At 31.8% G+C, this 26,782-nt stretch overlaps 7 protein-coding genes across 11 annotated transcripts in view; 4 read left to right on the top strand and 3 right to left on the bottom strand.

Annotated features, from left to right (window-relative positions):
* Window positions 1-641: 641 nt before the first annotated feature.
* On the bottom strand, window positions 642-3,005 carry LOC111415399 (Cysteine string protein). Of its 2 annotated transcripts, XM_023047081.2 has the most exons (6): window positions 2,796-3,005; window positions 2,418-2,709; window positions 2,204-2,335; window positions 1,617-1,664; window positions 1,329-1,530; window positions 642-1,275 (listed from the first exon to the last, which is right to left on the bottom strand). In XM_023047081.2, exons 1-6 carry the CDS (start codon window positions 2,816-2,818, stop codon window positions 1,244-1,246), a joined length of 729 nt encoding a protein of 242 aa, XP_022902849.1. In that variant the 5' UTR covers window positions 2,819-3,005; the 3' UTR covers window positions 642-1,243. The 2 variants fall into 2 exon arrangements, with proteins under 2 accessions (XP_022902849.1, XP_022902850.1); XM_023047082.2 differs by lacking the exon at window positions 1,617-1,664.
* Window positions 3,006-3,295: 290 nt separating this feature from the next.
* LOC111415398 (vacuolar protein sorting 26) lies at window positions 3,296-5,097 on the top strand. The gene is made up of 4 exons (XM_023047080.2): window positions 3,296-3,464; window positions 3,536-4,077; window positions 4,133-4,308; window positions 4,363-5,097. Exons 1-4 carry the CDS (start codon window positions 3,462-3,464, stop codon window positions 4,839-4,841), a joined length of 1,200 nt encoding a protein of 399 aa, XP_022902848.1. The 5' UTR covers window positions 3,296-3,461; the 3' UTR covers window positions 4,842-5,097.
* Window positions 5,098-6,080: 983 nt separating this feature from the next.
* LOC111415348 (Purine-rich binding protein-alpha) lies at window positions 6,081-7,860 on the top strand. 4 transcript variants are annotated; one of them, XM_023046978.2, is made up of 5 exons: window positions 6,081-6,185; window positions 6,631-6,675; window positions 6,981-7,272; window positions 7,323-7,728; window positions 7,779-7,860. In XM_023046978.2, the coding sequence occupies exons 1-5, from the start codon at window positions 6,143-6,145 to the stop codon at window positions 7,818-7,820; spliced, it is 828 nt and encodes a 275-aa protein (XP_022902746.1). In that variant the 5' UTR covers window positions 6,081-6,142; the 3' UTR covers window positions 7,821-7,860. The 4 variants fall into 4 exon arrangements, with proteins under 4 accessions (XP_022902746.1, XP_022902747.1, XP_022902750.1 ...); XM_023046979.2 differs by having other exon boundaries at window positions 6,152-6,572; XM_023046982.2 differs by having other exon boundaries at window positions 6,161-6,527.
* A 3,147-nt stretch (window positions 7,861-11,007) lies between these two features.
* On the top strand, window positions 11,008-16,445 carry LOC111415367 (phagocyte signaling impaired). Its single transcript, XM_023047036.2, has 8 exons — window positions 11,008-11,172; window positions 11,344-11,568; window positions 11,622-12,123; window positions 12,193-12,422; window positions 13,970-14,250; window positions 14,308-14,817; window positions 14,871-15,085; window positions 15,414-16,445. Exons 1-8 carry the CDS (start codon window positions 11,103-11,105, stop codon window positions 16,324-16,326), a joined length of 2,946 nt encoding a protein of 981 aa, XP_022902804.2. The 5' UTR covers window positions 11,008-11,102; the 3' UTR covers window positions 16,327-16,445.
* LOC111415368 (116 kDa U5 small nuclear ribonucleoprotein component) lies at window positions 16,363-24,325 on the bottom strand. The gene is made up of 7 exons (XM_023047037.2): window positions 24,124-24,325; window positions 23,847-24,067; window positions 22,369-23,795; window positions 19,072-19,260; window positions 18,561-19,013; window positions 18,368-18,512; window positions 16,363-16,807 (listed from the first exon to the last, which is right to left on the bottom strand). The coding sequence occupies exons 1-7, from the start codon at window positions 24,241-24,243 to the stop codon at window positions 16,447-16,449; spliced, it is 2,916 nt and encodes a 971-aa protein (XP_022902805.1). The 5' UTR covers window positions 24,244-24,325; the 3' UTR covers window positions 16,363-16,446.
* Window positions 24,326-25,188: 863 nt separating this feature from the next.
* LOC111415365 (uncharacterized) overlaps window positions 25,189-26,782 on the top strand; it is a 28,984-nt gene continuing 27,390 nt past the window's right edge. The window contains exon 1 of the mRNA XM_023047022.2: window positions 25,189-25,235. The gene's annotated coding sequence lies outside the window, so the exon portion shown is untranslated. The remainder of the gene's footprint in view (window positions 25,236-26,782) is intronic.
* On the bottom strand, window positions 25,609-26,660 carry LOC111415380 (uncharacterized). Its single transcript, XM_023047054.2, has 2 exons — window positions 26,174-26,660; window positions 25,609-26,120 (listed from the first exon to the last, which is right to left on the bottom strand). The coding sequence occupies exons 1-2, from the start codon at window positions 26,534-26,536 to the stop codon at window positions 25,665-25,667; spliced, it is 819 nt and encodes a 272-aa protein (XP_022902822.1). The 5' UTR covers window positions 26,537-26,660; the 3' UTR covers window positions 25,609-25,664.

Below are 26,782 nucleotides of genomic sequence, written 5' to 3'. Positions count from 1 at the left end.
ACCTTTTTTTTGACGTTTCATAAAAAAAATTTGTAACTCAATCAGTTTTAGAAAAGAAATTTGCGCCATAGAAGTCCGTTTTAGCCACTTATACACGTTATACCAAAAAAATCAAATCGTAATTCGCGTTTCTCATGGTTTTAAATTACGTTAAAATATTTGACATGATGAGAAGATAGTTATAAATTACTTTTAGATTTTTTCCAATAGATGGCGTTATCTCCTTTAAGTCTATTTCAAGTGACATTTTTTGAGGTTCCATTAAAAAAAAATTTTATTTAATTTCGTGTTAGAAATAAAACTAGAAATTTTGAGACAATTTCTAGTTTAGTTTTATTTCTTATTACATCGGCAGAAAATTCTAGGAAAATTTGGTGACTAAAATAACTTTTTGTTTAAAAGTTTGCAACCTGCCGTTACCATGGTGATTTCTAACCAACTTAAGCTCATCGACATTTTTTATTAATGTAATAATAATAAAATATAATAATAATTTGAATTATTATTAATTAATGTATCAAGTTTTGGATTTAAATTGATTAATTAAATTATTAAAATATAATTTAAGGAAGTGGAGAAATAGAATTTGGTGAAATGTGAGGTTAGGTTTATTTTAGGTTATTGAATAAAACCCAAAATAATAAGATTTTGGTTAATGATATATTAAAACCAACGAAATTAATGTAGTAATAGTAATTTTAAGTTACAACCAATTTCCTTTCTATAAATCGTTATTAAACTGGTTATAACCTCAAAAAATCGTTATTTAGTCTATTTAGACATCAATAAATACAGTTTTAAATCGGAATATCGTTCGTTTTAATTAGAATTTACTTATAACTCGTAGGCTAAAACTCGAATTACCTCCTAATTCATATTATATATATATTTATAATCAATATGTACTTCGATAAGTCGTTTGAAGACTTGCAAAACGATCTTAGAATAAAAACTTAAATATTTACATCAAAATTAGCGAAATCACAATCGAAAATATTATTTGTTTTACTTAAAATCCATCTACTTAGAAAAAAATTAACCCCCAAGTCTTAACAAAACGAAATTGTAAACAAAAAAAGAACATAACCTATAAAAAGTAAACGAAAAGAACAAAATACTGTTAAATTATGGTACTAACGGTTTGGTAAGGAATAAAGTAAGGGTCTAAGTCGACGTGTTGGGTCAACATTCGCTTCCAATCCGACTCATTCCACTTTATAATCGTTCTAAATTACCTTTCTCGTTACCATTGCTTATTTGGGGTACTTGTTAGTCCTAAAACGACACATAAAAATCGAATTAACTAATTTCTCATCAACATTTCTTACCAGGGGTGTAAACCGGATGATCCCCTTGGTTTAAGGCGGCGTTTTCACCAACATTAGCAGTGGGGGGAGCTGGCATAGCGAAAACGGGGGCGTTCTGTTGCTTCGTGGGCGTCGGTTGAGACGTTATCGGCCCCCCACCGGATGTTTTGTTGCCCCCAGGAGATGAGGGTCGCGCGGCGCCTTCATCATCAGAAAGATCTTCCTGCAAAAAAGTGGGGTTAATTACAAAGTAAGAAAAAAAACGTCATTAAAACTAAACGTTTAGGGGGGAACAGAAACAAATCTTACCCTTCTTTGGGGCTGTTGAGTACGAGGTTGGCCAGAGTCGTTTTCGCGCTGCAAAAAATAGAAATACGGCTACTGTCAATGAGAAAAATTAAAAAAAAAAAAAATAAAAATAAAATAAAAATAACTTAATTCAAAGCAAAATGTGTTAAATGAAGCAAATCGATTAAAAAACACAAAAAAAATCTTGATGAAGAAAGCCTAATTGTAAGATAATGTAGTTTTCTGTAAAAAGTAGAATGTGAAGTTAGCAATAAGTGATAGTTGAGGTTATGTAGATGTGTAGTAGAAATAAAAAGTGACAAACATTTATAGTATATTTCGTGTCTACGAAACCCAAAACATTAATTAACTTACCTTTCTTAGGGAAACAATATAACCTCAAAATTAAAAAAAAAATCATTAAAATAAACTAAATGGTTAAAAAAATGAGTAAGAATCAAGCACTAAATAATTAAAAAGCATCCCATTACCTTCAAACAGGTCCTTAGAGTCTAGATCTTTCATTTATAAAAACAAATTAAGCTAACACACAACAAAAAATACGACAATACTAAAAAATATAAACTTTTTAATTGAAATTAACTTACATTCAAGTTGTGATAATCCCCTGTATCTTCTGGAGGCCTTGGTTTGCATTTTCCACAGCAAAAGTTGCAACAACAGCAGAGGCAACAGCAACAATAACAACCGGTTATTATACCGCAGAAGACAAAGAGAGCCTAAAATTAAAAATTATTTATATATATTATTATTTATAAAAGATTAATATCTTTATGAGATAAGATAATGAATAAATCTCACTTTACACCAAGTAGAAGTAACCACGAAATAAGCATTAACATTCTCTTCACCGAATTGCTCAGCAATGTAAAGCCCTAACGAGCCGTAATTGTCGTAAATATTCCGTTTGGTGGAATCGCTAAGGATCGTATGAGCTCGATTCACCTCCTTAAACTTTTCCGCCGCATCTGGATTATTTGGATTTTTATCTGGATGGTATTTAAGGGCAAGACGTCTGTAAGTTTTTTTAATGTCGTCTTGGGTTGCGGTTTTTGGTAAAGCGAGGATTTCGTAAAGAGAATCACCCTGGGTACTGCAAAATACGAATTAATATTATAAATATGAATTATAATTTTATAAATATTTCCGAATCGATGACGAATTTTTGGGGTTACTTACGAGAGTTTGCGTTTCGTGTCCATTTTGAATGATTTTAAAGGTTTTTTTCGAACATGTATCGAAACGTGGCGTTCGGCGCGGTCGTGATCGATGCGATTTTTGTTGAATAAAGTCGATTTAAATAGAAATAAACCGCATTTTCAGCCGAAATTTGACGGCGACGGTTGAGGTTTTTTGACAGATTGTGTCGGCCGCTGTCGATATCCACCTTAAAGTTAGCGCCGAAAAGGCGCATGCGCAAAGTTACCAACCTCGATTATTTTTTTAAATTTTTCTTTCCAAATTTTTCATCAAATACGTTAAATTAATTTAAATTAAATTCCTAAATAAATTTGAATCATAAACGATCTTCACATTTTAAATTAACATCATAAAGGAACTAATAAACGAATAATTTGTGTTGGTTATTATCATAAATTTTGTTACTATAAAAAAAGAGGGATTAATTTGGGTTCTTTATTTATTTCATTTATTACAGTTGCTACTCCTTTTTATTAAAGATCAATTTTGGTGGTGTTGACAGATAAAAACTGACAGATTCTGTCAAAACGCCTCAAGAACACAAAAAAATACTCAATTTCTTTAGTTTTATCATTTAAAATCGATTTAAGCGTTTAAAAATTCTAAATTTCGCAGCTTCTCGCAAAAAGGCACTCAAAAATCAGCATGGTAATAAGCGAATTCGACGATAATTCGGAAAGTGAGGTTATGTTTTCTAAAAATTTCCGTGTTTTTTTAAGAGTTTCTTCGGTTTCGGACAATCAGCGGAGATCGACATCAATTTGGACGGTCAGGATCAACGGAAAACGGCCGAGGTTAAAACGGAAGATGGAAAAAAAGATCGATTGTTGTTGTATTACGATGGCGAAACGGTTTCGGGGAAGGTGAATATAAGTTTAAAGAAAGTGGGGAGCAAGTTGGAGCATCAAGGGATTAAAATAGAGTTTATTGGTCAAATCGAGTTGTATTACGACCGGGGGAATCATCACGAATTTATTAGTTTGGTTAAGGAGTTGGCCCGTCCTGGAGAAATGATCACACACACGAGTTATCCCTTCGAATTTAGCTGTGTTGAGAAGCCTTTCGAAGTGTATACAGGGTCAAATGTAAAATTGAGATACTTTTTACGAGTCACCATTATACGAAGACTCGCCGATTTAGTTAAAGAAATGGATGTGGCCGTGCACACTTTATCGAGTTACCCCGAGATGAATAACCCCATTAAAATGGAAGTGGGGATCGAGGATTGTCTTCACATTGAATTCGAGTACAACAAATCCAAGTTAATTTAATAATTTAAGAGATAAATTCGTCATAATTAACCTTTTTATTTCCAGATATCATTTAAAAGACGTTATTGTAGGAAAAATTTACTTCCTCTTGGTACGCATTAAAATAAAACACATGGAAATAGCGATTATTAAACGAGAAACCACCGGTTCAGGTCCAAACATGTTTACAGAAAACGAAACGATCGCTAAATACGAAATTATGGATGGTGCCCCAGTTCGAGGTTAAAGATTGACTTAAATAAAAGCGAAATATCCCTCAAAATTTATTATTTTAGGTGAAAGCATTCCAATTCGCGTTTTTCTCGCTGGATACGATTTAACTCCAACGATGCGCGATATTAACAAGAAATTCTCGGTTCGTTATTACCTTAATTTGGTCCTAATGGACACCGAAGATCGCAGATACTTCAAACAGCAAGAAATTATCTTGTGGCGTAAAGGAGAAAAGCTAAAAAAGGCTATTCAAGGAGGTACATCGTTAATCGCCACACATTTAGTGACCCCATACGATAATAAAGAGAATTCGAGTCAAAGAAACGTAAAAGAAGATTTTTCGAAAGCCCCCAAATCGCAATCGGAAGAAAATTTAACCGAGGACGCGCTTTGTAAGCGAATGGAGTTTGAAGGGAGGATTCAAGATATTTTTCGAGAAGCCGGAGATGGACAAATTGATGACTCGGTGGTTAATACGGCGGGGGTTGTGGATGGGCGCGCGGATGGGGGTGAAGTTGAAGCGGGAGAAGGGGCCGATTGATTTTAACACAAAAATAATAAGTACATAACCTTAAAAATGAAAAAAAGTGAGGTTAGGAGGCAAAATATTGATGTAAATATCTTTTTTTGTAATCGTAATACATTAAGTCTATTAATTATTATTGTTTAAGATAAAATTGAGATATAGAATTGAAAGATGAATTATGTAATTGTTATTTTTTTTATTATTTAAGTTTTAGGTTAATTTATGGTGTAATTAAGTAAAACATGTATATCAAATAAATAATTTCAATTGACTTATATTAATTAATTATATTTAAATACAAACTTTAAATTTTAATACAAATTTTATTTTATTTATTTAAATTTAATTTATTTTTAACGATTAATAGATGGCGCTCAATTTAAAAAAATTTAACATATTAAAATCAAATATTATTAATATTTAAACAAATTATGATTTGTTTTAGATTACTTTGTTAATTAAATTAACGAAATCGATTTTATTTCATTATTTACGTCAAAAATCGTCGAAAATTTCGATTTATTCATTTTTGAACATTTTGAGATGCCATCTATCGGTGAATTCGAGAAAACTGGGTTTTAATTGATAAATAAGAACGATTCTATTACAACATGATATACGTAATTAAAATGATTTTATGATAATTACGAATTAATTACATCTAAAATAAACTGTTTTGTTTAAATGAGACGAATGTGTAATCTTTTCCAAGATGTGAACAAAAAATTTTAAATAAAACAAAAATTTAACTTAATAATAACAAAAATTTAAAATTAAACTAAAAAATCAACTTTATTTCTTTATTTACATTAAAAATCGTCGAAAATTTCAATTTAATCGCATTTTCGAATATGTTTGAGATGCCATCTATCGGCATGTCGGTGAACTTGAGAGAATCAGGTTTTAATTAATAATTAAAAATGATTAATATAAAACATGTATATCAAATAAATAATTTCAATTGATATGTATTAATTAATTATATTTAGATACAAACTTTAAATTTTAATGCAAATTTTATTTTATTTATTTAAATTTAATTTATTTTTATGTACTTTATTGAGAACAATTAATAGATGGCGCTTCACTAAAAAAAAAAATTTAATAAATATTAAAATCAAATAATAAATTATTAATATTTAAATAAATTATGATTTGTTTTCGATTACTTTGTTAATTAAAATAAGAAAATTGAACTTATAAAAAGGGAATTTATAATAATTTAAGAAAAATCCGTTTTGGTAATATCGTTACCAACCGTTTGGGATCGTCGGTACGAAAGTCCCCACCGGGTCAGAAGGCCGAGCGCTGGTGCGATGTCCGATATAGGCAGCGGGGATGAAGGTTCGAGCTCGCAGAGTGAGTACGGTCGTACATCGTCACGTCCCCGTTAACGTTGACGTGCGTTAGAAAGCCCCCGTGGCCCCAAAAATCCACCGAACGCCGACGAAATCGCCGTTTCGGTTTTGACGTTTCGTACGCATACAAAACACCTTCTTGTTCTTAAAGCAAGATGGCCGCCGCCGATGAATTCGACATCGAAATTTTTCGTCAATTTTCACTTGGTTTTCATTTAATCGGACGCGCACGCGATAACCGATCGGTTTCGAATTGAACGTTTTTCCATACGGGATCGGAAATCGTTTAAATCGCATTTAAAATTAAAAAGTTTTGTTGTTGTTGTTTGACGTTTACTTAGAGGTAACTTGTCAAAAAAAAGAAAGAAGTTTAAGGTGATAATCGCGGGTTAATATTGCTCGATTTTAAAAAAAGTAGAAACAATTAAGGATTTCATTTTCCACAGAGTACCATCAAGGAATGGAACAGGGAAATGCGGACTACGACCCGGGTAAGTTCACCCAATTTTTCTTCTTTTGTCCCAATTTGTGATTGAGGTTAGGTTCACTCACTAACAAGGCGGGAAATTCAAAAAAGTAATGAATGAATGAGTCATTATACGCGAAGTGAAGGTTTCTCAGAATTTTAGTATTCCAAAAGCTGATTCATTTTGCTTTTAGACTCACTTTTGATGAGAATGTTAGTGCTAAAATGGATTTTTTTGATAAAATCACTTTTTGGCGAGACCCCGGTAATAACATAACCTCAATCTTTTTTCTTTTTGTATTTTTTTTAAATTTTGATTGTGATTTGTAGGTCAACAGGGGCAGATGGAACAGGAGCTTGCCACCAAAATGCTCCAGATCCAGAGTAAACGTTTCTACCTCGACGTGAAGCAAAATCGGCGTGGTCGTTTTATAAAAGTGGCCGAGATCGGTGCGGACGGCCGTCGCTCCCAAATTTTCCTCGCGCTGACCACTGCCGCTGAATTTCGTGACCACCTCTCCGCTTTCAGCGATTATTATTCGTCGCTGGGGCCCCCGAATCCCGATAACGTCCCGGAGGATGGTAAATTGAAGAGTGAGATGATGTTAAAGGATAATCGGAGGTGATTTTTTTGTTTTTTGTTTTGCCTTTATTAATTTATTTGTGTTTTAGGTATTATTTGGATTTAAAAGAGAACTCGAGGGGTCGTTTTTTGCGCGTATCTCAAACGATAACTCGAGGGGGGCCACGGAGTCAGGTGGCGATTCCCGCCCAAGGAATGATTGAGTTTAGGGACGCCTTGACCGATTTGCTGGATGAGTTTAGCGTCGATGAGGCGACGTACAGGCAAGAATTGCCCGAGGGTCGCCATTTGCACGTCGACAACAAAAACTTCTATTTTGACGTGGGGCAAAATGCGCGGGGCGTTTATATGCGCATCAGCGAGGTGAAGACGAACTTTCGGACGGCGATTACCGTCCCGGAAAAGAGCTGGCCTCGATTCCGTGACATCCTCGCCGATTATTGCGACAAAATGAAACAACAACAGCACCAACAGCAACAAGGCGAACATCCAATGGTGCTTTAATCCCCTTTTAATCGTAATCAACCTCAATTTTGTTGTTTTAGGGTAATGGAACGCCGCAGGACACGGGTCCGGCCCTGAAGTAAATGTTTTAGAAGCCGCGCCGTGTTCAACACCATCAACAAATTAAAAATTAAAAAAAAGAATATATATATTAAAGTAAAATTAAAAAATTACCAACCAAAACCAACCAAAACAACAAGAACAACAAAAACAACAATATTAACTAATAAAGCACTAAACAAAGGTCAAAAAACATGTTAAGAATAGCGTCGAGGCGTCTTTGACTTCTTTAAAGCTTTCCAAACATACCAATAACAATAAAAACGACAAAGAAAAGGATAAGAAAATGGAGAAAATGAAATAAAAAGGATTAAGAAAGGAAAGGTCAGGATTAGGTCACTTTTTTAATCGCAGTTTCTAGATGGTTTAAAGTTGAATCAATTTCATTATTAATATTTAGACGGCAAATCGAGTTTTATGGGTTTTTGACGGTTATTTAAAGAGTATTTAAAGAGTTATTTTTGATTATTTTTAATTATTATTTTTTAACTATTTTTAAAACACTATTTTCGTTTTTCGTTAATCCCCCTATTTTTTTTTTCGTTACGGTTTAATCCATAACAGAAAATTTTTTGATCCCAACCCACCCCATACGTAAACTAGTCATGTATCTCCATCTCTCTCTTCCGCCCATTAAGTTTATATCTTTTATCTTTGTTACAAATCTGGTCTTGTGTCGCGAGTTGATTTGAATTTTTATTTGATTGTTGTTGCTCTCTTTCAAATCTATTAAATATATTATCTCTTTTGATCTTGTTGAAATTAAAATTGTTTATTTAAATTCTATTTTGAGGTTACGATTACGTCAAAGTCAAATTTTTTTCGGAGTTGGTAACACTGCCCAATGAAGTTAAATTAATTGTTGGAAATGTTTATTATTATTTTTAATTTTTTCTTGTTAAATTAATCGATTAACCATCTAATTTCCCTTAAACTAGTCGTGTTTTTATCTTTCTTTCTTTTATCTTCGTTATCACGAATTTTTTGATCGCAACATTAGCTCTCTCCTTCTTTCTTAATTTAATCTAATAGTGCGTCTCTTTTCATCTCGGATCGAGTTTGACATAAACGATAAAAAAAAGAAAAAAAAATAAGGTTATGGTTGATTAAAAAGTGAGGTTAAAATTATTGAAGGGTTATAATGGGAGGTTTTTGGTACGTTTGAAGGTGTTTATAAATGTAAAAAATCAGAAAATAAGCGGAATAAACGTCCGGAGATCTTTTCTAATAGTACCTAATTAATTAATTAATTGAAGAAAAAAAATAAGAAAAAGCAAAAAAATATAGAGCGATCTAACCGATATCAGCTCAAGAAGATTAAGATGTCAAGAAACAAAGCGATTTTCGTTTTTAATTTAAAATGAATGTTATTTACAATTAACTCGATGATATTGTTGAATTAAAATTGTTTAGAAAAAGGAAAAAAAAGATTTATAAATGTATATATTATATAGAAATTAACTAAAGAAGTCTATTAAAATTAAAAGAAACCAAAAAGAATCATCGGAAGCGTCATCTCGGGAGTCTATTTCTGATTTTGATCTGGTATCGGTTTGAGGAAACATAAAAAAAAAAAAAAAAAAAAATAGGTAAGGAGTTGTGTTCTCTTCATTGGTAAATAGATGTTATAGGTAGGCTTAAACGGCGGTCGGTCTGTCCCGAAAGATAAAAGAAAATTCGAGATTTAAGGTTAGATAGGTTTTTTCTTAAAGAAAAAGAAATATAATGAAGGGGGAAAGAAAATAAGTTATGATTTGCAGATCCGGCTGTCGCCACTCGTGGTGTTTAAACAAACCGTAAAAGAAGAAAAAAGTCAGTCAGTTTTAATAGGCGGTTATAGTTTGGTAAAAGTAAAGTAAAAAAAAGTAACACGAGAGATTAAAAAATTAAAATAAATTGAAAGGTTAAATGAAAATTGGCTAAAACCGTATGTGGTGAAAAAGTAAGTAAAAATGGTGTAAAAAAAAGAGTATAAAGAATTAATAAAGAGAAGATGATTCTCTCGAAACACACACACACACTTTTCATTATTTATATATTATATATATATTGAAATGTTATATTATTTTAAAGATGATGATGATAAAGATGATTGAGTTACGAAAAAATAAATAAAAAGGTTTTTAAAAAAATCGAAAACGTTTTTTAATTAATTATTTATTATTTTAAATAATTATAACCTTCTTCTTTTATTGTTATGATCTGTCAATGTCAATTACAAAATTGTATTTAATACCAACATAAAAAAAGTTACTTCAAATATAAGAAGAATTGGAATTAACTGTAAAATAAACATATACTTAGTATTTTCTAATAAATTTAAATTAAACTCATTTATACACAAAGCATTTAAATCATAAAAGTTGTTTACATTATTAAAAATCGTCGAAAATTTCAATTTAATGGCATTTTTGAATACGTTTGAGATGCCATCTATCGGCTTGTCGGTGTACTTGAGAGAATCAGGTTTTAATTGATAAATAAGAATAATTCTAATACAACATTAAATATGTAATTAGAATGATTTTGTGGTGATTACGAGTTAATTACAACTACAATAAACTGTTTTGTTTAAATAAAACGAATGTTTAATCTTTTTCGAGATGTACACATTCAATTTAAAATGAAACAATTAAAATAAAAATTTAACTTATTAATAATAAAAATTCAATATTAAACGAAAAAATCACTTTTATTTCTTAATTTACATTAAAAATCGTCGAAAATTTCAATTTAATCGCATTTTTGAATACGTTTGAGATGCCATCTATCGGCATGTCGGTGAACTTGAAAAAATCAGGTTTTAATTGATAAATAAGAATGATTCTAATACAACATTAAATATGTAATTAGAATGATTTTGTGGTGATTACGAGGTAATTACATCTACAATAAACTGTTTTGTTTAAATAAAACGAATGTTTAATCTTTTTCGAGATGTACACATTAAATTTAAAATGAAACAATTAAAATAAAAATTTAACTTGTTAATAATAAAAATTCAATATTAAACGAAAAAATCAGCTTTATTTCTATATTTACATTAAAAATCGTCTAAAATTTCGATTTAATCGAATTTTTGAATACGTTTGAGATGCCATCTATCGGCTTGTCGGTGAACTCGCGAGAACCGGGTTCTCACGTCAAATATGGCTCTTGGTAATTTTACTCTTTAAAAAAGAAGCGCTTCATTAAAAAAAAGTATAAATTAGGGGCCGATTTTAAACGTTCAAACAACCAGAGAAATCCATCCGTTTTTATGCCTGCTTTAAGTGCCGCGACGCCTTCGCTCAGATTCCCCCGCAATGTCTACTTCGAAGTTAACTCACGTGCGGGACACATCGATCATGGAACGAAGATTACGACCAATTTACGGTAACTATAACACAAAAGAACCCTCAGTCCAAGCCTAACGCTCATTTAGTACCCGATTTTATCCCTTTGATTCCTTTAAGTAGGTTAATTTCATTAAAAAAAAGTCAATTAGAGTTTTGACATTTTGAGGTTATGTTTGATGTTAAAATTTTTATTTTCGTCTTGTTTTAGATTGGTTAGATAATGGGATGCATAAAAAGGCGCTCCAGGAGTGCGATAAAGTTCTCAAAAAAACGCCGTACTTACAATGCGCCAAAGCATTAAAAGCGGTCGCTTTATTACGATTGGGGAAAGCTGGAGATTCGAAGGTTATCTTGGAAGCATTGGTCAATGAGTGCCCCACGGATGATGCGACGTTACAGGCCATCTCAATTTGTTACAAAGAATCAAATGAATGTTAGTTAAAAAAAATATTTTAATTATATCAATAATTTATTAATTTTTTTTAGTTGAAAACATTTGTAAACTTTATGAAGCAGCTTTAAAAGTGGATAAGACCAGTGAAGAACTGTACACACATCTTTTTATGTCGTATGTGCGTGTAAACAATTTTAAAGAACAACAACGAGTCGCAATGGCTTTATACAAATTAAAACCTAGATCCCCTTATTACACTTGGGCTGTTATGAGCAACGTTTTACAAGCGACGCGGAGTTATGATGACTCAAAAGATGATCAAAAACGATCTCTACTTCTCAACTTAGCTGAACGTATGATGGTGAAATTATTAGATAAGCAAAATAAATCAGCTGAAGGAGAACACGAAGGTCACCTTTATGTGCACATTTTAGACTTACAAGGGAAATACCAGGAGATTTTGACGTTTTTAACAACACCTTTGGGTGATAAATTGTTGAACGGTGCGATTCAATTCGATCGATTGCGATTTTTCGTGAAATTGAAACGTTGGAAAAAGGTTAATGTTTATTGTAAGCAGATTTTAAATGAAAGGTAAAGTATAATTGCTAAAAATTTATTGAATTAAATAATTTTAAACGATTTTTGTCTCGTTTTACACAGTATAGATAAGTGGAACATTTGGATGGAGTACTTAAACTCGGTGTTTGAATTAATGAAGGAATCCAGTGAAAATAAGCGGGATAAAAAGATTGAGGATGGTGGTGAAATAGTCGAGAATGGTAATAATGGGGAAAATTCGACTGGAAATGGGGAGATTGAGGTTACCGCTGATGATAGTCCGGAAAAGGCGCATGAATTTATTTGTAGTTTGATCGAAAATGGGTTTAATGGTGAGTAAAATTATTTTTTTAACTTAATTGTTAGAACATGTTCAAATGTTGAATTACTTTTATTTAGGTTTGAAACACCGCTTATTGTAGTCACTCGTTAATAGATGGCGCTTTAATTTGTTCTTAGTAAAGTCTTTAGATTATAAAAATGTCATTTGAAAAATGAGATTAGGAATAACGCAATAATACCTAATTCGTTGAAAGTACTTACTTCGTCTTAAAAATGGATCTTTCAAGTTCATTTAATGCGAAAATTGATTAATATTACTTAAACTTTCTCTTAATGCAACAAGTGATTTTTTTAAAGATGTCTTTTAAACAAAACATTATTTTAGTCACAAAATTTTCGTACTTTTCTGTCGATGTAATTGCGTCTTTGACGCACGGCATAACCTAAAAAATTTCTAGTTTTAGTTTTATTTCTAACAAACTTAAATTAAATATTTTTTTTTGAAACGTCAAAATGTCACTTATAAATAAAAAACGCTTAGGAGGTAGCGCCATCTGTTGGGAAAAAATCTAAAAACGTACTTAATACCACAAGAAATGTGAATTACTATTTAATTTTATTTGATATAACGTAAAACGTGTATGAGTGACTAAAACGAAGTTCTATGACGCAAATTTCTTTTTAGTTTTATCTTTAAAACTGAGTGAGTTAAATAAAACTTTTTTTAATGAAACGTCAAAAAAAATGTCATATGAAAAAGTGAGGTTAGGTTGTATTGGAAAAGTGAGATTAGGAATCCCAACGTAATTTTTTAGCACAGTTTTAAACTAACACGGCCGTTTTCGAAGACATCGGTCGCCTACGGCCATCGTGGACGCTAAAACAGTAATAACCTTAAGTTCTCACATTTGTTAGAATGGACGTTTCGTACTCTCGGGGGCGGCCGACGTCTTCGAAGTCTCACGTTTTTTGTTGCATTTAAATAATAACTCCAATACTAATTTCACTTTTTCAAATGACACTTAATTTTGACGTTTTATTTCCTAAGCGATTTAATTAAGAGTTAAAATAACAAAAATTCAATAAAAAGTTATTAAAAAAAAATAATTAATGTTTATAAATTTCACTAGATGGCGCTACCTCATATGCGTCTTTTTCAAATGACATTTTCTGATGTTTCATTAAAAAAAAATATCGCATTTTGAGTTAGAAATAAAACTAAAAGTAGAAATTTTGAGGTTAAGACGCACGGCATAACCCGAAAATTTCTAGTTTTAGTTTTATTTCTTATTGCATTGGTAGAAAAGTACGACAATTTTGTGATTAAAAAATTTTTTGTTTAAAAGTTTTCAACCCTGCCGTTACCATGGTGATTTATCAATAAACACCGACATCTTTAAAAAAAATCACTTTTTACATTAAAAGAAAGTTTTACAATAATTTATCGCGATTATATTAATCAATTTTCGTATTAAATGAAGTTGAAAGATTCGCTTTTAAGATAAAGTAACTAATTTTTTCAAAGACTATTTAAAATGACACTTAATTTTGACGTTTCATTTCTTAACCTCAAATCTCATTAATTTTCATTTTTTAGGTTATGCTCAAAGAGGACCATATTTGGCTCGTATCGAATTATGTCAACGCCTTCACCAACGCCTCACCGCTTCAACCAACATCACCTCAAACGTAATCAACGATCTTCTCGGGGAACCCGCCCAGCTTTTCGTGGAGTATTTTCGCCTATTTGGACATAAACCGTGTTGCGTTAGCGACTTACGCTCTTATTTAAACATATTAAATTCGGAGGAACGTGCGTTGTTGTGCGAAAATCTCCTCAAGGATTTAAATGTTGCCTCAAATTCCATTGCAACCACTGTAAGTATCACAAAAAAAAAATTAATGTATTAAAGTTTTAAAAAATGATTGTTTTAGATGGACCAAATGCAACGCCACATAAGCGCTATACAATTATCGCGTTTAAGCGGGACGTATCAGCATTTAGAACCAGAAACTCTCTACGAAATCGCGAACATTTTAACAGGTCATTATAACCTAGGTTATGAGCGTTATGGGAAAGATCTTTTGGTTACTGATCAAGGACCATCAGATCCGTATGGTTTAGTGGCATCTCATATACTTTACGATATCGGTATGAAGACGCAAAGTTCGGAACCTTTGATTTGCGCGTTGGTGGTTTTGGAGAATTTGTTAAAAAATAGCAAGAGTTGTTTTCACGCAAAATTGTTGTGTGTTAAATTGTATCACCAATTGGGGGGAGGCAGTTGTGCTCACTCCATGTATGAGAGCTTAGATTTGAAGCACATCCAATTGGACTCTTTGGGTTATGTTCATTGCTCACGATTACCAACTACAGGATTATTTACAATAGCTTCACAACTTTACGAGACTACAATCAAATTTTTCGTCGCTAATTACCGAGATGTTAGTAATAAATAATTAAATTAAATAATTTGTGATTAAAAATTTTTTTTTAGAGTTCAGATCACTTAACGTTTGTTTATAAATATGGTTCATTTGGGAAAATCGACGAATTTATGGATTTCCGGGAGAAACTTTATAACAGCCTTCATTATACCCAAGTGGTTATGGATCGAATTGTGTTAACTTTGATGCAGAGCGCTTCTTTGGATGGTTTAACCGAGGCGGATTTGACTATTAAGGAAAGAAAAATCGATTGGGAAGCCGCTTGGTGAGTTTTTTTTTAAATTTTTTTACGTTTTAATGTATTAAATGGGTTATGAAGATTAAAAAACAAAATTAAATGAAACCGGATCAAAAACGATTATAATAAACTGTCAAAAAGTGAGGTTAGAAAAAAATACATGAAGTTAGCAACAATTGATAAAATCACTAAACGTCACATTGACGTTTAACCTCAAAAATATTAAAATTTCAGATTGACGTTTAACCTCAAAATATTAAAACGTCAGATTGACATTTAACCTCAAAAATATTAAAATGTCAGATTGACGTTTAACCTCAAAATTAAAAAAAATAATGAAACGAATTTGTTGCAGTGATAACAGCGATTTGAGTGTTTATTTATCATGGGATCCAGAAAGAATTGAGAATCCCCCCGAAAAATGGGACTGCGTTAAATTGCGCGTCAAACAAAACCAAATTTTCGCTGAAATAAGAAGTTTAATGGTAAATTGTTTCTCGATCGCTTTTAAAACGGCTCGAATAAGCGAAACTTCCGTAGAAAAATCACCTCATTTAGAGGAATTAAAATCGACGTTAAAATCATGGGAAAACTTAAACTCGCAACATTCAAATTTAACCCATTTAAACGTAACCGAAAGATTCGTATCGTTACCGTTAAAATCTCGATTAATTTCGTACTTTAAAGTACCGTATTTCGAAGTTTTGGGTGAATTCTTTGCGGTTTTTATTTATTTTTCGTCTGGGAAAGAATCCGAGATGGATGCGAACGTTTTGGAGAGGATCGAAAAGTACCACGAAACCATTCTAACCTCAATTAAAGACTTGATTCGGGCGGAAATTGCTTCGGACGATGTTTATTTTAGTCGAAGTACGACAATCGAAATTTTGGTTAATTTTGTTGAGTTGTTAACACTTTGTGCGTTCGTTTTAACGCTTTGTAACGAAACTTTAAAGGTGAAAACGAAAAATAAATCGAAAAATAAAAATAAAATCGATTCGAATTCTTCGTTAAAAGGGAAAGAGATTTTATCTGGTTTGGTGTCGAATCAAATAAATGTTTTAAACGAGACGGTGTTGTGTTTGGATGGATGGTGCGCCAAGGAGTTTTCGTTGGAGATGTTAGAAAAGCAAATTGAGGGGTTAAGGATTGATAAGACGACGTTTACGGGGGTTATAAGTAAGTTGGAGGCGAGTTTGCAAAACGCTTTGAGGGAATTAAAGGCGGTTCTTAATTTGAAATGTAAAGTTTTGATGGGTTTGATTTAATTTGGATCGAAATTGAGACAAAATGAAACGCAAAAGTGTAATATACCAAGATAGTTTTAAGTTATTTTAGTTGTAATTAATCAATTATTATAAATAAAAAAAATTTCTTATGAAAACCATTTATAATAAAGGATAATTTAACATAACATCTTGTCGGGCGAGCTCCAACAACATAGGATCGTCGAAAAACTTGTTGATTGAGACGTCTTGGCTTAAACCTTTCCTCCTACGCGTTTTTATCATAAACTCCCTCGCTAAATGCGTCGCCGGCTGCGGTTCCAACGGCCTTATTGTGATACTTTTATCCAAGGGATCTCCCGGGACGATCTGCCAGTGATGAAACACCGACAAACAAAACGCTTGACCTTGAGTGTGCGTTCTTAAATCGGTTTCGAAACCAAAACTGTCAATCGCCGGAATGAAAGCTTTTATTGTGTAAAGCGGCGAACCCGGAACTGGGGCATCTTGAGTTACGTGGCCACTAAAAATATAAAATTATTTATTAGAGAAGAAAGAAAAATTAAATAATCAAAATAATTTTTTAAATGACTTTTCTTTTTGACGTTTCAACAAACGTACGGTTTTAGACTTTTCCTAACAGATGGCGCCACCTTCTAAGCGTCTTTTACAAGTGACATTTTTGACGTTTCATAAAAAAAATGTATTTAATTTTGCGTTAGAAATAAAACTAACGATAAAACTAGAAATTTTGAGGTTATGCCGTGCGTCGTCGACATTTCGTTATTTCTTATTTCACCGACAGAAGAGTTTACGAAAATAGTGTGGTTAAAATAATTTTTGTTTGAAAGTTTTCAACTTGCCGTTACCATGGTGATCTATCACTAAGCACCGACATCTTTAAAAAATCACTTGTTGCATCAAAAGAACGTTTTATAATAATTATAATCAACAATTTTCTCGTTAAATGAAGCTGAAAAATCCGTTTTTAAGGCAGAGTAAGTACACTTTTTGTCACGAATTAGTTGTTATTGCGTTGTAAAAATTATGTTGTGCATTTTTTCAACCTAACCTTAAAAATGTCACTTGAAAAAGTGAGGTTATGTTGATTTGGAAAAGTGAGGTTGGGACGAACGTATGACACAGTTTTTAATTGACATGGCCGTTTTCGAAGACATCGGCCGCCCCCGAGGGTACGAAATGTTCCTTTTCACAAATGCGAGTAGAGCTCAAACCTTGATTTCAATGTTTTAGCGCCGTGGGGCGGCCGATATCTTCGAAAACGGCCGTGTTAGTTTAAAACTGTGCTAGGAAATGATGTTGAGTATTCCTAATCTCACTTTTCAAACACAACCTAACCTCACTTTTTCAAATGACATTTTTTTTTGACGTTTCATTAAAAAAAATTTAATTCACTCAGTTTTAGAGATAAAATTAAAATAAAATTTGCGTTATGATATGATATCAAATAAAATTTAATAGTAATTCACGTTTCTCGTGGTTTTAAATTGTTAAAATATTTGACAAGATGAGAAGATAGTTACAAATGTACGTTTTTAGAATTTTCCAACAGATGGCGCTATCTCCTAAGCGTCTTTTATAAGTGACATTTTTGACGTTTCATTAAAATAAATTTGATTTAAGTTTGCGTTAGAAATAAAACTAAAACTAGAAATTTTTTAGGTTATTATTATAAAAAAAATTTCTACTTTTAGTTTTATTTCTTATTACATCGACAGAAAAGTACGAAATTTTTTTAACTAAAATAATTTTTTGTTTCAAAGTTTTCAACCCTGCCGTTACCATGGTGATTTATCAGTAAGCACCGACATCTTTAAAAAAATCACTTGTTGCATGAAGAGAAAGTTTTATAATAATTATTATAAACAATTTTCGCATTTAATGAAGCTAAAAGATTCGTTTTTAAAGCAGAGTGAGTACATTAAACTTTTTTTAATGAATTTGAAGTTAATGTATTGTAGAAATTACATTTACACAACTTAACCTCACTTTTTCAAATGAAATTTTTTGAAACTTAGATCTTTATTCTAGATCTAATGTTAGTTGTAATATTTTTACTTACCGTCTTTTGGCTAAAACTGTGTAAACGGCCGAAACGCAATCGGCTGGGGCTTGGACTTCAACGAATAAGTAAGGTTCCATCAACCGTGGTGTAGCCATCAAAAATGCTGAATAAACGACTCTTCGAGCCGTTGGAATGACTTGGCCTAAAAATTTTATTTTAATTTCGTTTAAAACGTTTTAAAAATAATTACCTCCGCCTCTATGTAGCGGTTCCCCCGCAATAACGGCGTCTAAAATTTTAAACTTTGTGTTGCGAATGGGTTCCTCGCAAAGCGGTCCTTCCCTAGTACCCCATTGGAAGCCCTGCACGATCGAATCCTTAACCGAATTTAACAATCCCTTATCGACTTCCGACGGTAACGTGTCATCAACCAAAATATTAGGCCCCGTAGCATCCGGACCAAACGACCAAATACTCCTCGCGGCCAACAAATCCCAATCGTATTTAGTTTGGAAAAACTCCCCCAATTTCTTTTTGTTCCAATCGATTTGGACGTTTTCGTTCTCGATGTCTTCGGCCAAACCTTTTTCGAGGGGCTCCGCGATCATCGTTAGTTTATTTTTTTTATTCGGCGTTTCCGCGAAACATTTTAAACTAGACGTTTCAACCACGGTTTCGCAAAATACCACAACCGGATCGGCAACTAAAATTATTTAGTTATTAAAGTTTAATTCTAAATAATTATTTTTTTTTAAAAAAACCTTTTATATCAATTTCCGAATACATTTTCCTCAAATCGTGCATCACACAATCAAGATATAACTCCCCCGTTCCCAATATAATGTGTTCCCCACTTTCCTCGACCTTCGTGGTTAATAAAGGATAAGATTTGTTGACTTTTCGAAGTCCATCGAGCATTTTTGGGAGTTCTGAGGGGTTAACGGGCTCAACTAAAATTAAAAATTGATTTAGACAAGTTTTGAATTATTATCAATGCATTCTTAAACACTTTGAGCAGCTTAGATGCAGTTTTTAATTGTTTTATACAATTTAGAACCGTAACGAACTAATTTCTAATCATTTAGACAAGTTTACAATAACACTAAATTAGTTTTCCGTAATTTTGGACAACTTGTAATAGCTTTGGAGCAATTTTAAAACATTTAGACAAGTTTTGAATCATCACCAACGCGTTTCTAATCACTTTGAGCAACTTTTCCAAGTTGTAAACGTGTTTGGAACAAATTTAGATGCAGTTTTTAATCGTTTTGAACAACTTGGAACTGTAATGTACCAGTTTTCAATAAGTTAGACAACTTTTTAATCATTACCAATTGGTTCTTAATCGTTTTGAACAACTTTTTCATCTTGTAAATGAATTTTGATCAGCTTTAGATGCAGTTTTAATTGTTTTGTACAACTTAGAACCGTAACGAACTAATTTCTAATCATTTAGACAAGTTTTCAATAACACCAAATTAGTTTTCCGTAATTTTGGACAACTTGTAATAGCTTTGGAGCAATTTTAAAACATTTAGACAAGTTTTGAATCATCACCAATGCGTTCTTTATCATTTTGAGCAACTTTTCCATGTTGTAAACGTGTTTTGATCAACTTTAGATGCAATTTTTAATCATTTTGAACAACTTGGAACTGTAATGTACCAGTTTTCAATAAGTTAGACAAGTTTTTAATCATTACCAACTAGTTCTTAATCATTTTGAACAACTTTTTCATCTTCTAAATGAATTTTGATCAGCTTTAGATGCAGTTTTTAATTGTTTTATACAACTTGGAACGGTAACGAACTTGTTCTTAATCATTTAGACAAGTTTTCAATAACACCAAATTAGTTTTTGGTAATTTTGGACAACTTGTAATAGCTTTGGAGCAATTTTAAAACATTTAGACAAGTTTTGAATCATCACCAATGCGTTCTTTATCATTTTGAGCAACTTTTCCATGTTGTAAATGTGTTTTGATCAACTTTAGATGCAGTTTTTAATCATTTTGAACATCTTGGAACTGTAATGTACCAGTTTTCAATAAGTTAGACAAGTTTTTAATCATTACCAGTTAGTTCTTAATCATTTTGAACAACTTTTTCATCTTGTAAATGAATTTTGATCAACTTTAGATGCAGTTTTTAATTGTTTTATACAACTTGGAACTGTAACCAACTTGTTCTAAGTCATTTAGACAAGTTTTCAATAACACCAAATTAGTTTTTGGTAATTTTGAACGACTTGTAATAACTTTGGAGCAATTTTAAAACATTTAGACAAGTTTTGAATCATCACCAATGCGTTCTTTATCATTTTGAGCAACTTTTCCAAGTTGTAAACGTGTTTGGAACAAATTTAGATGCAGTTTTTAATCGTTTTGAACAACTTGGAACTGTAATGTACCAGTTTTCGATAAGTTAGAAAACTTTTTAATCATTACCAATTGGTTCTTAATCGTTTTGAACAACTTTTTCATCTTGTAAATGAATTTTGATCAGCTTTAGATGCAGTTTTTAATTGTTTTGTACAACTTAGAACCGTAACGAACTTGTTCTTAATCATTTAGACAAGTTTTGAATCATCACCAATGCGTTCTTTATCATTTTGAGCAACTTTTCCATGTTGTAAACGTGTTTCGATCAACTTTAGATACAGTTTTTAATCATTTTGAACATCTTGGAACTGTAATGTACCAGTTTTCAATAAGTTAGACAAGTTTTTAATCATTACCAACTAGTTCTTAATCATTTTGAACAACTTTTTCGTCTTGTAAATGAATTTTGATCAACTTTAGATGCAGTTTTTAATTGTTTTATATAACTTGGAACTGTAACCAACTTGTTCTAAGTCATTTAGACAAGTTTTCAATAACACTAAATTAGTTTTTGGTAATTTTGAACGACTTGTAATAGCTTTGGAACAATTTTAAAACATTTAGACAAGTTTTGAATCATCACCAATGCGTTCTTTATCATTTTGAGCAACTTTTCCATGTTGTAAACGTGTTTTGATCAACTTTAGATGCAATTTTTAATCATTTTGAACAACTTGGAACTGTAATGTACCAGTTTTCAATAAGTTAGACAAGTTTTTAATCATTACCAACTAGTTCTTAATCATTTTGAACAACTTTTTCGTCTTGTAAATGAATTTTAATCAGGTTTAGATGCAGTTTTTAATTGTTTTATACAACTTGGAACGGTAACGAACTTGTTCTTAATCATTTAGACAAGTTTTCAATAACACCAAATTAGTTTTCAGTAATTTTGAACGACTTGTAATAGCTTTGGAGCAATTTTAAAACATTTAGACAAGTTTTGAATCATCGCCAGCGTGTTTTTCATCACTTTGAGCAACTTTTCCACGTTGTAAACGTGTTTTGAACAACTTTAGATGCAGTTTTTAATCGTTTTGAACATCTTGGTTCTTAATCATTTTGAACAACTTTTTCATTTTGTAAATGCATTTTGAGCTGTCTATTTGTCTATTGTATGATAACTAACTTCAGGTGTAAAATGTCAACCTCAATTGACATATTTGTAATCTTCATTAAAAATCCTTTAAAATGAGTACAAACACGACATACTTATCTTCAATATTAATGAAGTTATGGTCAACTTCCGGTTTGAAATGTCAATGTCATTTTGATATATTGTTAATTTTTATAATGTCTTAAAATTTGTCACAAAAATATAATAAAAAAAAAATCTGAAATTAAGGTTGGTATTAATATTTAAAAATTAAATTGTTGCTAACTTCGGGTTTAATGTTTTTATTCTGTTTTGTTTTTTGAGATAAGTGCGTCATATTTGGACTCATTTTAAAGGTTATTAACAAAGTTAAAGTTGACATTAACACCTGAAAGTTTTTTTAGCCGTGCGTCGAAACTTTCAAAAAACATCAAAATTATTTTTAGACGCACCGCTAAACACGAATAAATTGACATTTAATTTTGACATATTGTTGTGAAGTTGGTTACAGTTGGTAACATTGAATTTGTGTCACATTGACGTTTAAAAAATCCTTTCAACACATTTTAAATTTTGATTTACCTGCGATTTTGATGATACTTTGTGTGTTAAATTTCAAAGGGCGAAAAATGTAGAGATCCTCATGGATGGTTAAATCGGTTATAGTGGCGGTTTTAACGATGCTTTGATCAATCCCTTCGATTAAAACCCAATTCCCCGCGGGAACCCGATTCAACTCAATTTTATACCTCGCTTCATAAATCCATAATCTCCCAACAGTTAAAACCCTCGAATCCTCCTCATCCTGCAAACTATAATTCTCCCCCAAAATCCTCACATCCGTCCCAGCGTGAAGCGTCCCGCTCATAACACGCCCCAAAACTTGAAAAAACGTGCAATCATCCGTCGGGTACATCTTCGAGCTATGCACCATCAACGGCCCATCTTGATCGCAATTCACCATATCCTCATAAATCTTAGAATCGCTGGGCCCCGTATAAATATGATTCACTTTTAATTTCGCGTTATCAAGCGGCGAATTAATATGGTCAACAACCATGTTAACAAACCCACTAAAATCGCCCAAAAATTTATTACAAACTAATCGTAAAAGGGGGCGAATATTCAATTTTAATTCATTTTTGTTCAAATTAATCGAAAGTTCGTTTAAAATCGCCGGCAAGGTCGAATCGACGTCCCCAACGACTTGGGCGAAAATTTTATACAACGGCTCTAAAATAAATTCAACAAAACTTCGCTGTGCTGAGTTATGGGGCGCTTTTTTCGTGAATTTCCTCGTTTTTGGGTTGAAATAGATATCGCCCCATAATCGTTTTGAAAATTCTTCGACGTTTACGTCGTTGTAATAACTTTTATAAACGTTTGCAAACGATTTTAAGGTAAAACAAACCCCGTATTGGGAACTTGCGAATGCGACGTTCCCCAAAACTGGGGAGACAATTTGGGGGTTTAAATCATCTGAATATAACGTTAATAACCCATTGATTTCTTCCACAATGTGGCGTAACTTGTAATAAGCATCTTGGGGGGGTAATTTTAATTCTAAAATTAATCTATCGATTTTGTTTATACAAATTGTTATTTGCATCCGTTCTTGTACCGCGTGTTTTAATAACCTCTCTGTGTTTAACATAACTCCTTCTGCAGCATCGATAAATAAAACGATTCCATCACAGAGCCTCATTGAAGCTGTGACTTCATCTGAGAAGTTTACATGACCTGGTGTATCAAAGATATTAACCAAGTAATTTTTGTTTTTTACATCGCTTAATAATAAAGTGACAGGAATCGATTTTATTGAGCACCCTCTTTGTTGTTCAGTAAATAAAGTGTCGGTGTAGCGCAAATTTTTTTCTTCATTGTCTTGATACCCCGGGTGAGTTTCGCGGATTAAACAATCAACAAAGGTCGTTTTTCCATGGTGTAAATGCCCAATTAGGGCTACATTTCGAATTAAAGAGGTGTTATCCATCATATCTGCCAAATATCTACAATCAAAAACATTATTTTTTTATCATTTAACATTAATTTTAATTTACTCCATGTTATAAGTCGTTTCCGGTAAATCTTGTTCTTTTAATTGAAACTTTTTCTTCTTAACCGGTTCGATTAAAGGTACATCTAAAGGTTGCGCATCTTCTTCTTGCACGATTGTCTCAACTTCCGGCCCATAAACTTGTAATGCAGAGGGATAATACGTTTTATCTTCATGGAGCACGATCGCCATCGGTTGGGGCTCGCTCTCATCCATGTGATCATCCTTAAATTATATTGATTTAAAAAAAAGTGAGGTTATGTAAAAAAAAATTTATTTACATCGTATTCTCTTTGCTCGTCTTCGTCCCCAAATTGTTCATCATCGTGATCGTCCTCTTCTTCGCTATCTAATTCGGGGCCGATGTAATTTCCGAATTCGTCGTAAAGATCCGCGTCCATTTTTGAGGTTAAATTCACCACAACACGAAAACGTTTTTAAAACGTTGTTTAGCCGATAACGTCAAACTTCGCGATGATGGTGCCAACCTAAAATCTTATAAAAAAAAAAAAAATTTTAAACTTTAATAATTTTGATTGTTAATTTTAATGGAAATTTGTTTAGGTTGTTATTTTTTTATTGAGTTAATTCGATTTTAATTTTGCGATAAAATAGCAAAAATTTAATAGAAAGTTAAAAAAAATAATTAATGTTACTAAATTTCACTAGATGGCGCTCACTCCCATGCGTCTTTTTGAAATGACATTTTCTGACGCTTCATTTAAAAAGAATTAACTCATTTTGAATTAGAAATAAAATTAAAACTAGACATTTTCTAAGTTATGCCGTGCGTCTTTATTTCTTATTAGATCGACAGAAAAGTACGAAAATTTTGCGACTAAAATAATTTTTGGTTTCAAAGTTTTCAACCTGCCGTTACCATGGTGATGTATCAATAAGCGCCGACATCTTTAAAAAAATCACTTGTTGCATAAAAAGAACGTTTTTGATAATTATATTAAACAATTTTCGCATTAAATGAAGCTGAAAGATCCGTATTTAAGGCAGGGTAAGTACATTCACTATTTGTAACGAACTAGTTGTTATTGCGTTGTAAAAATTATGTTGTACGTTTTTAACAACCTAACCTAACCTTTTCAAGTACCATTTAACTCGTCCAGCGTTAGAAATAAAACTAAAACTAGAAATACGGCATAACCTTAAAATTTCTAGTTTTAGTTTTATTTCATCGACGAAAAAAGTGAGGTTAAGTTGTGTTAAAACACAGTATATATAACAGATGATATACATCTGTTATATATACTGTGGTTAAAAGTTTTCAAGTTTGAGGTTAATCTTGTTTGTATTGTTTAAATTGTTTATAGATGGGAGGAAATTGGTACAAACGCGAGAGGATGACTAAACGAAGAAAATCTTACTGCGATTAGTAAAGGTAAGTTCTAAATCTTATTATTTTCAATTTTAGAACTGCCATAAAACAGAAAACTGTAAGCTGCAAATTGATAACAAAGTTTATTTATTTAACACTTAATTGTTAGATAGAAATTTATTTAGGTTGTTGTTATTTTTTGATTTAATTCGATTTTAATTAAGCGTTAAAATAGCAAAAATTTAATAGAAAGTTATTAAAAAAAAATAATGTTACTAAATTTCACTAGATGGCGCTAATTCCCACGCGTCTTTTTTAAATGACATTTTCTGACGTTTCATTTAAAAAGAATTAACTCATTTTGAATTGACCACTCAAACATTGAGAACATTAAGTTGGATTTTTTTGGTGCCAACAGACAATAATTAAAATCACCAACTTTAAATTGATTTTATTACAAATTACAATTAAAGATGTCTTCACATATATTATTTAAAATTCGGATTCATTACAATTAGTAGTATTATCAGCTTCTAAACCAGCATCGCCTTTGGCTAATAACAAAGCGGATGTTCTACAAAAAACGTGCGAAGTATAATTGTTATAATTCTCTAAGTTTAAAAATAACGCAATTTGAGCGGGGATTTTCTCGATGGTTTGAATACCAACGCGTTTGGGGGTACACTTATTCTCAGAATATGATATAAACAAATAATCATGTTTGATGTGTTTCGGTCTCAACAACAAATACTTTCTATAAAGGGCGATTGAATTTGTCTTATTGGTACTAAAGGTTCTCTCCGTAATCAAGAATGTACGCATATTCCCACTTTTATTAACTGGAACCTTAATTATTAAAATACTGTCTGTATCTTCAATATGGTGAGTCATGATGTTTTTTAACTCAACCGGTGGGCAACCCCCTGCGATACCAAACACCAATAAAACCTTAAAATTATCATTTTAATATTTCATTATAACATTAATTAAGTTACAATTACTTTCCACAAAAGATACGTGTCATTTGGAGCTTCTTCCAAGAATTGGAACACCTGCTTCTTAGTAAATGCGTAATTATATGGTTTTGCGCTATGTTCCAGACCGTGTTGTTGAATAAAAGGGGTTAATTTTTTATACCCGGAGATGTCAATGTTGTGTTTTCTAATAAACATCGATTTCAACATGGAATAAGTAGTCCAAAGCGTCGATAACTTTTGCGATTTCGCTTTTTCCATAAAATACCTTAAGAATACCTTTTCTGAGTACACTTTTACATTCTGATTTTCGCACCATCGCAAAAAACTGTTATAGTTTCTTTCGTAACTCGTTGTTGATCTTCCCGATAACCCTTTTCCGTCTTCCATAATATTAGTTACTAATTTAAACTCGTGTTAACAATACTATTCGTTTAATAATTACGTTTTTTGATGTAAACATTTTTATTATTATTAGTTTGGTTATGTTAGTTTTAATTCGCGTTATACACACAAGCTGGCTAGTTAGTTCATCTACTGACGTTTAGATGGCGCTTAATTTTGTCATTAAAATATAAAATGTTTATACTAATAAAATTATTTCAAATTGTTAAATGCATTGATTTGCATGTTTAA

This window comes from Onthophagus taurus, unplaced genomic scaffold (genome assembly GCF_036711975.1).
Source record: "Onthophagus taurus isolate NC unplaced genomic scaffold, IU_Otau_3.0 ScKx7SY_16, whole genome shotgun sequence".
Lineage (NCBI taxonomy): Eukaryota > Metazoa > Arthropoda > Insecta > Coleoptera > Scarabaeidae > Onthophagus > Onthophagus taurus.
The sequence above is the reverse complement of the archived record's forward strand: the minus strand, read 5'-3'. Positions and strand labels throughout refer to the sequence as shown.